The following is a 15,095-nucleotide window of genomic DNA, read 5'->3' as shown; positions in this document are numbered from 1 at the left end:
AAGGCAGGCTAGAGTACAGGCCTGCTCTGAGCAGGGAGCACATCAGAATCTTGGCTTTCCAGACACAGGTCTGTGGAAGCATTACTGGGACCCTGCATCACAATGCATATTGTACTGTGTGTAAGAGACTCGAAACATTTTTTAGGAAGTTGAAGGTAGGAATATTAAAAATGCAGACTGTTCTTGTACGTGTGAATGGACTGTGGAGCTGGGAAGAGGGTGGTAAAAATCCATTTTATTTCTTTGAAGCTCAACAGGCTCCCAGGAAGGTCCTGTGAACAATCCCAGTACCAGTGACAGCAGGCAGGACACGCTCCACAAAGCCCCAAAGAAGAAGAGCATCAAGTCCTCCACTGGTCGTTTGTTTGGCAAAAAGAAAAAGGGTCCGCCTGGACAAACTGGCAAAGAATCACCAAGACAAGGTGGGCCGGTTTTAGGCAGCTGTCCTAACTGCTGGGATTGGGAGAGCGTGAGCTTTTTCCTATGTACCTGCCACAGGTGTCCAGTGCCCACAAGGAATCATGGCTGAGCATTCTCCAGACAGCCCAGTCTGCCCACATGTGAACCAGAGCAGAGCAGTGGACATTCATTTGGCGTGAATGAATAACCCTCTTTTATGCTAATTTATACGCTTGAACATTTATATGTGTTTGCTAAGAAGCTTACACTTCAGAAATGATTCAGCTCTCTACCTGCAGAATCTTCTTCCTATTTGTGAAACATATAACTTTGCCATGTTAATTTACTCTAAATTTGGGGAATTTTCTTCTTTTTTGTAGCTGTTGTTTCTGAAACAGAAAACTCATCTCAGGATGCCTTCCAACTTAGCAAATTGGGAGGAAAGGATGAAAAAAATCATCAACTTCAAAAACAGTAAGCTTTTTGTTATTTCTCCATCTCATGAAACATTTTTCTGAGTTAACAGTCATTCTTAGCTGATTTTAAGTGTAATTTCTAGCTATGTAAATACATTGTCTTTTGAAAGATGAACCTAAAGCAGTGATAGAGCTTTCAGTGATACAAAGAGCTTGCTGCAGCATGCACGCCATAGGTTTGCCTCCACTGACCTAAAGCCTGTTTTAAGCCATCATGTCTGGAGAACAGAGGACATTAGGAAGTCTTGACTGAATTCACACATGTATTCTCAGTCTACCTTTTCAGAGTGTTCTCCCAGGATAATAGAATGGGTAATAGTTAGGCTTGGCCATTTGAGCTCTGGCCGCTGAATCCTGGTTAATTCTCTAGTTAGCTGTGTGTCTCTGACAAAGTTACTTATCCTGTGCTTCAGTTTTCTCAACTGTCAAATGGCAGTTACAGTTGTTCATACATCATGTGGCTGTTTTTCAGTTCAATAGAATTATATATGTGCATGTATATGTTTTATAACATGGACACAATTCCTAAATAAGTTACAATTACAGTCAGGCTTCTGAAACCTTGTTTTCTTTCCTGTTGACTGAGTGCATCCCTCAGTGCCTGAGCAAGGCCCCTGCAGAGGGTGTTCCCTTATGTGTCCAAACAAGGCAGGCTAGAGTACAGGCCTGCTCTGAGCAGGGAGCACATCAGAATCTTGGCTTTCCAGACACAGGTCTGTGGAAGCATTACTGGGACCCTGCATCACAATGCATATTATACTGTGTGTAAGAGACTCGAAACGTTTTTTAGGAAGTTGAAGGTAGGAATATTAAAAATGCAGACTGTTCTTGTACGTGTGAATGGACTGTGGAGCTGGGAAGAGGGTGGTAAAAATCCATTTTATTTCTTTGAAGCTCAACAGGCTCCCAGGAAGGTCCTGTGAACAATCCCAGTACCAGTGACAGCAGGCAGGACACGCTCCACAAAGCCCCAAAGAAGAAGAGCATCAAGTCCTCCACTGGTCGTTTGTTTGGCAAAAAGAAAAAGGGTCCGCCTGGACAAACTGGCAAAGAATCACCAAGACAAGGTGGGCCGGTTTTAGGCAGCTGTCCTAACTGCTGGGATTGGGAGAGCGTGAGATTTTTCCTATGTGCCTGCTGCAGGTGTCCAGTGCCCACGAGGAGTCATGGCTGAGCGTTCTTCTGACAGCCCAGTTTGCCCACATGTGAAACAAAGCAGAGCAGTGGACATTCATTTGGCTTGAATCAATAACCCTCTTATATGCTAATTTATACGCTTGAATATTTATATGTGTTTGCTCAGAAGCTTACAGTTCAGAAATGATTCAGCTCTCTACCTGCAGAATCTTCTTCCTATTTGTGAAACATATAACTTTGCCATGTTAATTTACTCTAAATTTGGGGAATTTTCTTCTTTTTTGTAGCTGTTGTTTCTGAAACAGAAAACTCATCTCAGGATGCCTTCCAACTTAGCAAACTGGGAGGAAAGGATGAAAAAAATCGTCAACTTCAAAAACAGTAAGCTTTTTGTTATTTCTCCATCTCATGAAACAGTTTTCTGAGTTAACAGTCATTCTTAGCTGATTTTAAGTGTAATTTCTAGCTATGTAAATACATTGTCTTTTGAAAGATGAACCTAAAGCAGTGATAGAGCTTTCAGTGATACAAAGAGCTTGCTGCAGCATGCACGCCATAGGTTTGCCTCCACTGACCTAAAGCCTGTTTTAAGCCATCATGTCTGGAGAACAGAGGACATTTGGAAGTCTTAACTGAATTCACACATGTATTCTCAGTCTACCTTTTCAGAGTGTTCTCCCAGGATAATAGAATGGGTAATAGTTAGGCTTGGCCATTTGAGCTCTGGCCGCTGAATCCTGGTTAATTCTCTAGTTAGCTGTGTGTCTCTGACAAAGTTACTTATCCTGTGCTTCAGTTTTCTCAACTGTCAAATGGCAGTTACAGTTGTTCATACATCATGTGGCTGTTTTTCAGTTCAATAGAATTATATATGTGCATGTATATGTTTTATAACATGGACACAATTCCTAAATAAGTTACAATTACAGTCAGGCTTCTGAAACCTTGTTTTCTTTCCTGTTGACTGAGTGCATCCCTCAGTGCCTGAGCAAGGCCCCTGCAGAGGGTGTTCCCTTATGTGTCCAAACAAGGCAGGCTAGAGTACAGGCCTGCTCTGAGCAGGGAGCACATCAGAATCTTGGCTTTCCAGACACAGGTCTGTGGAAGCATTACTGGGACCCTGCATCACAATGCATATTGTACTGTGTGTAAGAGACTCGAAACGTTTTTTAGGAAGTTGAAGGTAGGAATATTAAAAATGCAGACTGTCCTTGTACATGTGAATGGACTGTGGAGCTGGGAAGAGGGTGGTAAAAATCCATTTTATTTCTTTGAAGCTCAACAGGCTCCCAGGAAGGTCCTGTGAACAATCCCAGTACCAGTGACAGCAGGCAGGACGCGCTCCACAAAGCCCCAAAGAAGAAGAGCATCAAGTCCTCCACTGGTCGTTTGTTTGGCAAAAAGAATAAGGTTCTGCCTGGACAAACTGGCAAAGAATCACCAAGACAAGGTGGGCCGGTTTTAGGCAGCTGTCCTAACTGCTGGGATTGGGAGAGCCTGAGATTTTTCCTATGTGCCTGCTGCAGGTGTCCAGTGCCCACGAGGAGTCATGGCTGAGCGTTCTTCTGACAGCCCAGTTTGCCCACATGTGAAACAAAGCAGAGCAGTGGAAATTCATTTGGCTTGAATGAATAACCCTCTCATATGCTAATTTATACGCTTGAACATTTATATGTGTTTGCTCAGAAGCTTACACTTCAGAAATGATTCAGCTCTCTACCTGCAGAATCTTCTTCCTATTTGTGAAACATATAACTTTGCCATGTTAATTTACTCTAAATTTGGTGAATTTTCTTCTTTTTTGTAGCTGTTGTTTCTGAAACAGAAAACTCATCTCAGGATGCCTTCCAACTTAGCAAATTGGGAGGAAAGGATGAAAAAAATCGTCAACTTCAAAAACAGTAAGCTTTTTGTTATTTCTCCATCTCATGAAACAGTTTTCTGAGTTAACAGTCATTCTTAGCTGATTTTAAGTGTAATTTCTAGCTATGTAAACACATTGTCTTTTGAAAGATGAACCTAAAGCAGTTGTAGAGCTTTCAGTGATACAAAGAGCTTGCTGCAGCATGCACGCCATAGGTTTGCCTCCACTGACCTAAAGCCTGTTTTAAGCCATCATGTCTGGAGAACAGAGGACATTTGGAAGTCTTAACTGAATTCACACATGTATTCTCAGTCTACCTTTTCAGAGTGTTCTCCCAGGATAATAGAATGGGTAATAGTTAGGCTTGACCATTTGAGCTCTGGCCGCTGAATCCTGGTTAATTCTCTAGTTAGCTGTGTGTCTCTGACAAAGTTACTTATCCTGTGCTTCAGTTTTCTCAACTGTCAAATGGCAGTTACAGTTGTTCATACATCATGTGGCTGTTTTTCAGTTCAATAGAATTATATATGTGCATGTATATGTTTTATAACATGGACACAATTCCTAAATAAGTTATAATTACAGTCAGGCTTCTGAAACCTTGTTTTCTTTCCTGTTGACTGAGTGCATCCCTCAGTGCCTGAGCAAGGCCCCTGCAGAGGGTGTTCCCTTATGTGTCCAAACAAGGCAGGCTAGAGTACAGGCCTGCTCTGAGCAGGGAGCACATCAGAATCTTGGCTTTCCAGACACAGGTCTGTGGAAGCATTACTGGGACCCTGCATCACAATGCATATTGTACTGTGTGCAAGAGACTCGAAACGTTTTTTAGGAAGTTGAAGGTAGGAATATTAAAAATGCAGACTGTTCTTGTACGTGTGAATGGACTGTGGAGCTGGGAAGAGGGTGGTAAAAATCCATTTTATTTCTTTGAAGCTCAACAGGCTCCCAGGAAGGTCCTGTGAACAATCCCAGTACCAGTGACGGCAGGCAGGACGCGCTCCACAAAGCCCCAAAGAAGAAGAGCATCAAGTCCTCCACTGGTCGTTTGTTTGGCAAAAAGAATAAGGTTCTGCCTGGACAAACTGGCAAAGAATCACCAAGACAAGGTGGGCCAGTTTTAGGCAGCTGTCCTAACTGCTGGGATTGGGAGAGCCTGAGATTTTTCCTATGTGCCTGCTGCAGGTGTCCAGTGCCCATGAGGAGTCATGGCTGAGCGTTCTTCTGACAGCCCAGTTTGCCCACATGTGAAACAAAGCAGAGCAGTGGAAATTCATTTGGCTTGAATGAATAACCCTCTTATGTGCTAATTTATACTCTTGAAGATTTATATGTGTTTGCTCGGAAGCTTACCCTTCAGAAATGATTCAGCTCTCTACCTGCAGAATCTTCTTCCTATTTGTGAAACATATATCTTTGCCCTGTTAATTTACTCTAAATTTGGGGGCTTTTCTTCTTTTTTGTAGCTGTTGTTTCTGAAACAGAAAACTCATCTCAGGATGCCTTACAACTTAGCAAACTGGGAGGAAAGGATGAAAAAAATCATCAACTTCAAAAACAGTAAGCTTTTTGTTATTTCTCCATCTCATGAAACAGTTTTCTGAGTTAACAGTCATTCTTAGCTGATTTTAAGTGTAATTTCTAGCTATGTAAATACATTGTCTTTTGAAAGATGAATCTAAAGCAGTGATAGAGCTTTCAGTGATACAAAGAGCTTGCTGCAGCATGCACGCCATAGGTTTGCCTCCATTGACCTAAAGGCTGTTTTAAGCCATCATGTCTGGAGAACAGAGGACATTTGGAAATTTTGACTTAACTCACACATTTATTCTCAGTCTCCCTTTGCAGAGTTGTCTCCCTAGTGGACAGAGTGGTTAAGAGTTAGGCTTAGACATTTGAGCTCTGGCCGCTGAATCCTGGTTAATTCTCTAGTTAGCTGTGTGTCTCTGACAAAGTTACTTAGCTTGTGCTTCAGTTCTCTAAACTGTCAAATGGCAGTTACAGTTGTTCATACATCATGTGGTTTTTTTTCAGTTCAATAGAATTATATATGTGCACGTATATGGTTTAAAACATGGACACAGGTCCTAAATATGTTACAATTATAGTCAGGCTTCTGAGACCTTGTTCTCTTTCCTGTTGACTGAGTGCATCCCTCAGTGCCTGAGCAAGGCCCCTGCAGAGGGTGTTCCCTTATGTGTCCAAACCAAGCAGGCTAGAGTACAGGCCTGCTCTGAGCAGGGAGCACATCAGAATCTTGGCTTTCCAGACACTGGTCTGTGGAAGCATTACTGGGACCCTGAATCACAATGAATATTGTATTGTGTGTAAGAGAGTTGAAAAATTCTTTAGGAAGTTGAAGGTAGGAATATTAAAAATGCACACTTTTCTTGTACATGTGAATGGACTGTGGAGCTGTGAAGAGGGTGGTAAAAGTCTATTTTCTTTCCTTCAAGCTCAATAGGCTCCCAGGATGTTCCTGTGAGCGTTCCCAGCAGCAGTGACAGCAGGGAGGACCCACTCCACAAAGCTCTAAAGAAGAAGAGCATCAAGTCCTCCACTGGTCGTTTGTTTGCCAAAAAGGAAAAGGGTCCGCCTGGACAAACTGGCAAAGAATCACCAAGACAAGGTAGGCCGGTTTTAGGCAGCTGTCCTAACTGCTGGGATTGGGAGAGCATGCGCTTTTTCCTATGTACCTGCCACAGGTGTCCAGTGCCCACAAGGAATCATGGCTGAGCATTCTCCAGACAGCCCAGTCTGCCCACATGTGAACCAGAGCCGAGCAGTGGACATTCATTTGGCGTGAATGAATAACCCTCTTATATGCTAATTTATACACTTGAACATTTATATGTGTTTGCTCGGAAGCTTACCCTTCGGAAATTATTCAGCTCTCTACCTGCAGAATCTTCTTCCTATTTGTGAAACATATAACTTTGCCATGTTAATTTACTCTAACTTTGGGGAATTTTCTTCTTTTTTGTAGCTGTTGTTTCTGAAACAGAAAACTCATCTCAGGATGCCTTCCAACTTAGCAAACTGGGAGGAAAGGATGAAAAAAATCGTCAACTTCAAAAACAGTAAGCTTTTTGTTATTTCTCCATCTCATGAAACAGTTTTCTGAGTTAACAGTCATTCTTAGCTGATTGTAAGTGTAATTTCTAGCTATGTAAATACATTGTCTTTTGAAAGATGAATCTAAAGCAGTGATAGAGCTTCCAGTGATACAAAGAGCTTGCTGCAGCATGCACACCATAGGTTTGCCTCCATTGACCTAAAGCCTGTTTTAAGCCATCATGTCTGGTGAACAGAGGACATTTGGAAATCTTGACTGAATTCACACATGTATTCTCAGTCTACCTTTTCAGAGTTGTCTCCCAGGATGATAGAATGGGTAATAGTTAGGCTTGGCCATTTGAGCTCTGGCCACTGAATCCTGGTTAATTCTCTAGTTAGCTGTGTGTCTCTGACAAAGTTACTTATCCTGTGCTTCAGTTTTCTCAACTGTCAAATGGCAGTTACAGTTGTTCATACATCATGTGGCTGTTTTTCAGTTCAATAGAATTATATATGTGCATGTATATGTTTTATAACATGGACACAATTCCTAAATAAGTTACAATTACAGTCAGGCTTCTGAAACCTTGTTTTCTTTCCTGTTGACTGAGTGCATCCCTCAGTGCCTGAGCAAGGCCCCTGCAGAGGGTGTTCCCTTATGTGTCCAAACAAGGCAGGCCAGAGTACAGGCCTGCTCTGAGCAGGGAGCACATCAGAATCTTGGCTTTCCAGACACAGGTCTGTGGAAGCATTACTGGGACCCTGCATCACAATGCATATTGTACTGTGTGTAAGAGACTCGAAACGTTTTTTAGGAAGTTGAAGGTAGGAATATTAAAAATGCAGACTGTTCTTGTACGTGTGAATGGACTGTGGAGCTGGGAAGAGGGTGGTAAAAATCCATTTTATTTCTTTGAAGCTCAACAGGCTCCCAGGAAGGTCCTGTGAACAATCCCAGTACCAGTGACAGCAGGCAGGACACGCTCCACAAAGCCCCAAAGAAGAAGAGGATCAAGTCCTCCATTGGTCGTTTGTTTGGCAAAAAGGAAAAGGGTCCGCCTGGACAAACTGGCAAAGAATCACCAAGACAAGGTGGGCCGGTTTTAGGCAGCTGTCCTAACTGCTGGAATTGGGAGAGCATGAGCTTTTTCCTATGTACCTGCCACAGGTGTCCAGTGCCCACAAGCAATCATGGCTGAGCATTCTCCAGACAGCCCAGTCTGCCCACAATTGAACCAGAGCAGAGCAGTGGACATTCATTTGGCGTGAATGAATAACCCTCTTATATGCTAATTTATACGCTTGAACATTTATATGTGTTTGCTCAGAAGCTTACACTTCAGAAATGATTCAGCTCTCTACCTGCAGAATCTTCTTCCTATTTGTGAAACATGAAACTTTGCCCTGTTAATTTACTCTAAATTTGGGGGCTTTTCTTCTCTTTTGTAGCCGTTGTTTCTGAAACGGAAAACTCATCTCAGGATGCCTTCCAACTTAGCAAATTGGGAGGAAAGGATGAAAAAAATCATCAACTTCAAAAAAAGTAAGCTTTTTGTTATTTCTCCATCTCATGAAACAGTTTTCTGAGTTATCTATCATTCTTAGCTGATTTTAAGTGTAATTTCTAGCTATTGTAAATACATTGTCTTTTGAAAGATGAACCTAAAGCAGTGATAGAGCTTTCAGTGGTACAAAGAGCTTGCTGCAACATGCATGCCATAGGTTTGCCTCCATTGACCTAAAGCCTGTTTTAAGCCATCATGTCTGGAGAACAGAGGACATTTGGAAACTTTGACTGAACTCACATGTGTATTCTCAGTCTTCCTTTGCAGAGTTGTCTCTCTAGATGATAGAATGGGTAATAGTTAGGCTTGGCCATTTGAGCTTTGGCTGCTGAATCCTGGTTAATTCTCTAGTTAGCTGTCTGACAAAGTTATTTAGCTTAGGCTTCAGTTTTCTCAACTGTCAAATGACTGTTACAGTTGTTCATGCATCGTGTGGCTTTTTCTCAGTTTGATAGAATTATATATGTGCATGTGTATGTTTTAAAACTTGGACACAAGTCCTAAATAAGCTATAATTAAGGTCACTGTTGTGACTTCTATTGTTTACACAAGTGGTCCTCCAGAAGCATTTACCGTGATATAATTTTACATTTTATCTGAGATTGGATCTCTACTTTACAGTGTATTATTGAACTATAATCCTCTACTAAATCTTAAGGGGCTGAGGAGTGGAGTATAAGTGAGAGCGTACTGGCTTGACATACCATCCCTAGGCCCACATAAAGATAGATTCTGAAAATAATATATACTGTTCCGAATGATTTTGCATAGGGGAGCACAGGCACCAACATATCAGGGAAGTATGTACACTTCTCTGATGTAGGATTGGTTGTGTAAGCTGATCACACCCAAAACTAGAGTTATAAGTGAACTAGATAGGTTGAGACATTTTCCTAGTGAGATGATTAATAAAATATCAATCAAAAAGCTTTCTGCAACAAAATCAGACAGTATGTAATGTCTAAGAGGTACAATTTGAACTTGACAGTAGGGAAAGTTTGAAAGCCTAAGGTAAGATGGGCACACTGGTCTTGAGAAAAGGTGAAAGTTGGTGGGTTCTTGGATAAATTTGTATATGGGAAACATCAGGTGTCCACTTCTCAGTGAAGCCAGTACTGTGTGGAACTCAGAGTGCAAAGGCCCTGACACTAGCGTTGCACTCGAATCCCTAGGAACCCTTTCTGCTGGAAAGTTATGAAATCTCACTCATTTTAGTTGTCTTCTCTGAATTCATGACTGCCTTTTTTTTTTTTTAAACTTCTATTGGTATGTGTTTGCAGTACATAATAATCATGTTGGTTCTTGGGAGTTGATACATGTCCATGACACATTTCTATTCTTTATTTTCCACCATCCTTGTATTTTGCCAGAATCCCATTCATGCATTTCTCTTATAAACCCTTGTCATGTATACAGATTAAAAATAAGACTATTAAAAAGAAATATATATATATATATATAAGATATATATATCAATATCAATATATATTATATATATATATATATATCAAACATACCAGACTATAAGCCAAAACACATATAAAAGATGGAACACAATTGTACTAAGTCGAAGTATTCCTTTAGATATATTTTCCATGCTGAGTTACAATAACTTTTTTCTTCTATTGTCTGTCTTTTATTTCATAGCTAACTTATATATGAAGTTTTTCATATTATAATGAGTCTTTTGTTTTTTATTTTATTCATTTATTTTTTGAGACAAGAATCATACTTTGTAATTCAGGCTGGACTGAACTCACAGCAGTCCTCCTGATTTAGTTGCCCAAGTGGTGGGATTACAGGCATGTGCTACCGCACTTGGCCATAGTAACTGTTTTAAGCAGCTCAACAGTGATGACATGCCATTGCAGGTGAAATTCTGTTATGGAAACATTCTATACAAATACTCAATCTTTGGTGCTCTGTAAATAGAATTTTATAGTACCATTTAACCACAAAATCTGAACTGTGTAAAAGTCTTTTATAATAATTTAAGCAATGAGCAGTTGGCTTTGTGGAGCTTAATATTAAAGCTAGTCATTTTCCCTCTCGAAACCATGCTAAAGAAATAGTGTTGCCTAGATTTTGCCAGTGTCTTTTATTTCACGTGCTCATTTCAATGTAATAAAAACAACAGCAGCAAAGCTTGATCATTCACCCCATTGCCTTCTGAAGTTTATGTTTCATGGAAGAGAAGAAATAATTTTCCTAATATGTTTGGCTATTTTGCTGGGGATGTGGCTCGGTAGTGTAGTACTCTTAGCATGCATTAAGGCCTTAGGTTCAATCCCCAGTACCACAATAAAAGCAAAAAACAGAAAACCAAAATGTTTCCCTGTTGTAAAAATTGACTTTCTAACTCTCAAGAAGTGTGTGTGCACCCTCAGGACAGGCTTTGAATTATTTGCCCAAACACATGATTAAATTGCACACCAGGCATGCATGTTTACAGGTTTGTGTGCGTGCGCGCGCGCGCGCGCGCGTGTGTGTGTGTGTGTGTGTGTGTGTGTGTGTGTGTGTGTGGTGGTAGGGAGGGAGATTTCTCGGTAGCAAGGAGATTCAAGTTTATGCTGCTTACTCCAAACATCTGTTGTGGCTGTTTCAAGGTGTCTAAGAATGGGTCTTTGCTCTGTACTTTATAGTTCTATGTGGGATGCATATGTGATTTCTCAACCATAGTAGAAAGTTCATAGGGAAAATTCTAAAGTAGTCATCTGACTATGGTGGGCAGTTTTGTGATATCTGTCAGATAACCTGAATTGTAATTGATTTGAAGAAAAAAAGTATTTTGTGAATACAGGGTACAGTTTAATACTTTGAGCATTATTGTTTTTGTTTGTTTGTTTGTTTGTTTGTTTTTCTGAGACAGGTCTCACTATGCAGTTCAGGCTGGCTTTGAGCTCACTTTGTAGCTCAGGCTGACCTCAAACTCACAATGATCCTCCTGCCTCAGCCTCTCAAGTGCTGGAATTACAGGCATGCACAACCACATCCAGCTACTTTGAGCATTCTTGATGTAATAAAAAACTGTTCTGTGAATACAGAGTACAGTTCAACACTTTGGTACTTTCTCAGAAATACAGTACTTCTTGTGATGAGCCCTAACTTGGCTGTAGGCCATGCTCCTTGCCGCTGAACCACTAGCCTATCACATTGACTGAAGGAGGGTTCCCAGGACTCAGTGCACATGTTGACCAGCTGAACTCATGCTCTCTGAGAATTACTGGAAGAATTTGATGCTCTGCTGACACTTGAGGTGCTCAGTAGTCAATGCAACTATCAGCATGACTCAGACTGGAGTCCGTTCATCAGCTCATAGAATGCTGTGTGAAGTTTCAAAACATGGATCTCCAGCTCACCTTTGTCTTTGTAGTGCTCTCCTTCCGGTTGCGTGGCATTGTGGTGCATTTGCTGTGGGAAGTTGGTTACACATGGAGCCATACTCAGTGGTACTCTGAATCATATAGTGTGGAGTGCTGGTGTTACCAGCTTTGGGGTCTCTGCTAAACTTCCCAAGAGTATATTTCTGTTTGGTGAGAAAAGTTGCTTCCATTCCTCACTTGTCAAAACAACACACTGGTCCCCAGTACTCTTCCTCACAGTGTGACTAGCATGTGAAATGTGAGCCTGAGCTGCAGCCATGAGAAAGGGTCTCCTTAGCCCTTGTGCAAGACCCCTGAAGTTGAAAAGTGTCCCATCTCTTGGAAATACAGTCATGTATTTACTATGGAGAGTTAAAGTTCTTGCTATATGTCACTTAGATAATGTTTATTCTGCAGAAACTCGCACAAGCTTCTTGAAATGAAGGGCAGCTTTACCATTGTGCTTTTGCCTACATTATAAAATATATCATAATTCATAGATTACATGACATTTTTTGTACCAGGGATCAAACTCACAACCTCACACTTGCCAGGCAGGCCCTTAAGCTGCTGAGCTAAATCCCTGGCCTTCACGTAACTTTTATTTTACGCATTTGTTCCCCAGAGAATTTAGTGTATTTTGGTCCAAGAGAATACAGCATAGCTGTAGAACACTTTCCTAGTATGCTAAAGCCCTGAGCTCCATCATTAGTATGACAGAATCTAAAATAGCTGCCTCCTCCAACAGTATGTATGTATGTATGTATGTATGTATGTATGTATGCATGTATATACATGTTGGTGCTGCAGATCAAACATAGCACCTTGTGAAGGCTGGGCAAGTGCTTTACTAATGAGCTACACTCAGCCCCCAGTCTCTAATTTAAAGGCAGGAAGGTTCCCATATCAGTTTGCATTAGAGCAGATACTCTGTGTTTGTGTGTGTGTGTGTGTGTGTGTGTGTGTGTGTGTGTGTGTGTGTGTGTGTGTGTGTTTGTTTCTTTTCCTTTTTTGGTACTGGGGATCAAACTCATGCCCTTGCACTTGCCAGGCAGGTGCTATGCTGCTGAGCTAAATTCCTGGCCTCCTTTTCTTTTTTTAAAAAAGGGTCTCACTGTGTTGTTCAGGTTGGACTTGAAATCATTATGTAACCCAGGCTGACTTTCAGCTCATAGCAATTCTCCTGCCTCAGCTTCCAAAGTACTGGGATTACAGGTGTGTACCATCATCCTGGCATTAGAGCAGATATTATAAAAATCAACCCTGGTGTCTAGTGTTTGGTTCTATGGGAGAAGCTATAAGCTGAAGAAAAGAAGCTCTGACAATGTCAGGAACAGAGCAATCTAGTGCCCAGCCACCTTCTGCAAAGGGCCCCAGCTTGGCCTGCCTGTCACATCTATTGGGATATGATATCTCACAGCCCAGGAGCAAGCAAATATCAGAAGAAACCAAAGGGGTTTTCTTCTGGAGTTGATGGATATGACACATCAACATCTAGGATTACTGACATATTATTCAGATGCCCTTGGTGGCTATTCAGTGTGGACAGATGATGGACATTCTGCAGAGTATGCCCCCCCCCACTGGTTACTATGTTTTTATTTGCTCTTTTTAAATTTTTCCTTTTTTTCCCCTGGGGGCTCCTTATGTAGTCCAGACTAGCCTTGAATTCATGGTAATCCTCTTGCCTTCATCTCCCACATGCTGGATTATAGATGATGCCACCATACCCAGCTTGATTACCTTGCTTGAAGCTTTGGGGCTCAGAGCTGGAAGAGTTATTATTTGGGAAGTTGAGCAAGAAAAGAATGAATGTTGCTAAAGCTTAAATGTTTGCAGCTTTAGTAGAGGGGGAGGAAATAGGTGGTTCTCCTATTCCAAACTAATCATATGGGTAGACGGATAACCTTACCTAAGTGGATAGTCAGGTAGGTGAGTAAACACTGTGAAGCCATTTAGTTCTTGGAGGTCACAGATTTGGACAAATGGGTGTCTGTACTAAGTATGTGCAGTAGCAAGCAAAAGAGATCCAGTTTCAATACCCAGTGTAAAAGGAAGGTAGTTGTGCATATCACCAAACATTGCAAAGAGCCAGAGTAGAGGTGCTCAGAAGTGTCTGCAGGCTCCAGATTCTGCATCTTAACACAGGATCCTTCTGTACACTTTTGGGAACAACTCTCAAGAAAACTGGACTCTAATGTGCCCACCTATCGTGTTAACCAAGGTTAGGTGCCCAATCTCGTAGTCCACAAACTACCTGGTAGGGGAGGTGTAGCTACCTGTAGGTGGAACTTGGGCCAACTCCCCAGCCAGGGTCTTCTGTGTTATTTCCTAACATCCCATGACTTTTGAATGCATCATCCTACTTCTGCTACCTTCACACCACTCCCACTGCTGCATCTGGATGCAGGTGTAAGGAGGAGGAAGGATGTAAAGGCAGCAGCAGTTTATACCAAGCTTCAGGTAGTGGGCCTTGTTCTTGTTTGCAGTACATGTCTGGTATGTACTTTCACAAATTACAGCTGTGCAGTGGTATGTACCTTTAATCATCCGAGCTACCTGGGAGGTCCAGGCAGGAGGGTCATTTATGATGACAATACCATTGTTCTAGGCAACTTAAGAAACTGTCTCAAGATAAAAAGTATAGTACAAATGGCTGGCGGTTTAGTTCAATGAGTGCTTGGTTCCATCCCCAGTACCATCAAAAATAATGAAAACACCAACAAAATCATTTTTAGACTACTGAGGACATAGTTCTTACTTAGTCTATTTGAATAGGCACATAATCTAGAAGTGCTTCTGACCTACAGCAGTAGTCTTCCTCTTCCCTGGCCTGGCCAGAGCATCCAGGACAGACCCTCACTTAATATTACAGAATTTCAGATCTTTACCCAGAAATGGATTTACACTGCTTCTTGGGGTCAGTCAGTCTGTCTGTCTGTCTGTCTGTCTGTCTGTCTGTCTCTCTGTATGTTTGTCACACACTCTCTCTTTCTGTGTGTGTGTGTGTGTGTGTGTGTGTGTGTGTGTGTGTGTTTCTTGTTTCCTTAAATGAGTCATAGCAGCTCTGTAGCCAGGTTTGGTAGCTGTCTTAGTTACTTTTTACTCATTGCTGAGACAAAATACCTAAAGGCCAAGTTGGGAAAGGAAAGGTTTATTTCTTACAGTTTTTGGAGGTTTCACACACTCAGTTGGCTCCAGGGCATGGCTGGGCCACAGTTCATGGTGGCTGCAAACA

At 41.6% G+C, this 15,095-nt stretch overlaps 1 protein-coding gene across 1 annotated transcript in view; it reads left to right on the top strand.

Annotated features, from left to right (window-relative positions):
- LOC134472800 (liprin-alpha-1-like) overlaps window positions 1-15,095 on the top strand; it is a 60,535-nt gene that overhangs the window by 24,894 nt on the left and 20,546 nt on the right. Inside the window, exons 10-12 of the mRNA XM_063235127.1 lie at window positions 250-520; window positions 4,880-4,982; window positions 5,340-5,433. Coding sequence (XP_063091197.1) covers window positions 250-520; window positions 4,880-4,982; window positions 5,340-5,433 — 468 coding nt within the window. The remainder of the gene's footprint in view (window positions 1-249; window positions 521-4,879; window positions 4,983-5,339; window positions 5,434-15,095) is intronic.

Source organism: Cavia porcellus, unplaced genomic scaffold (genome assembly GCF_034190915.1).
Source record: "Cavia porcellus strain 051 isolate PalLab524CR breed Dunkin Hartley unplaced genomic scaffold, mCavPor4.1 scaffold_25, whole genome shotgun sequence".
Classification (NCBI taxonomy): domain Eukaryota; kingdom Metazoa; phylum Chordata; class Mammalia; order Rodentia; family Caviidae; genus Cavia; species Cavia porcellus.
The sequence above is the reverse complement of the archived record's forward strand: the minus strand, read 5'-3'. Positions and strand labels throughout refer to the sequence as shown.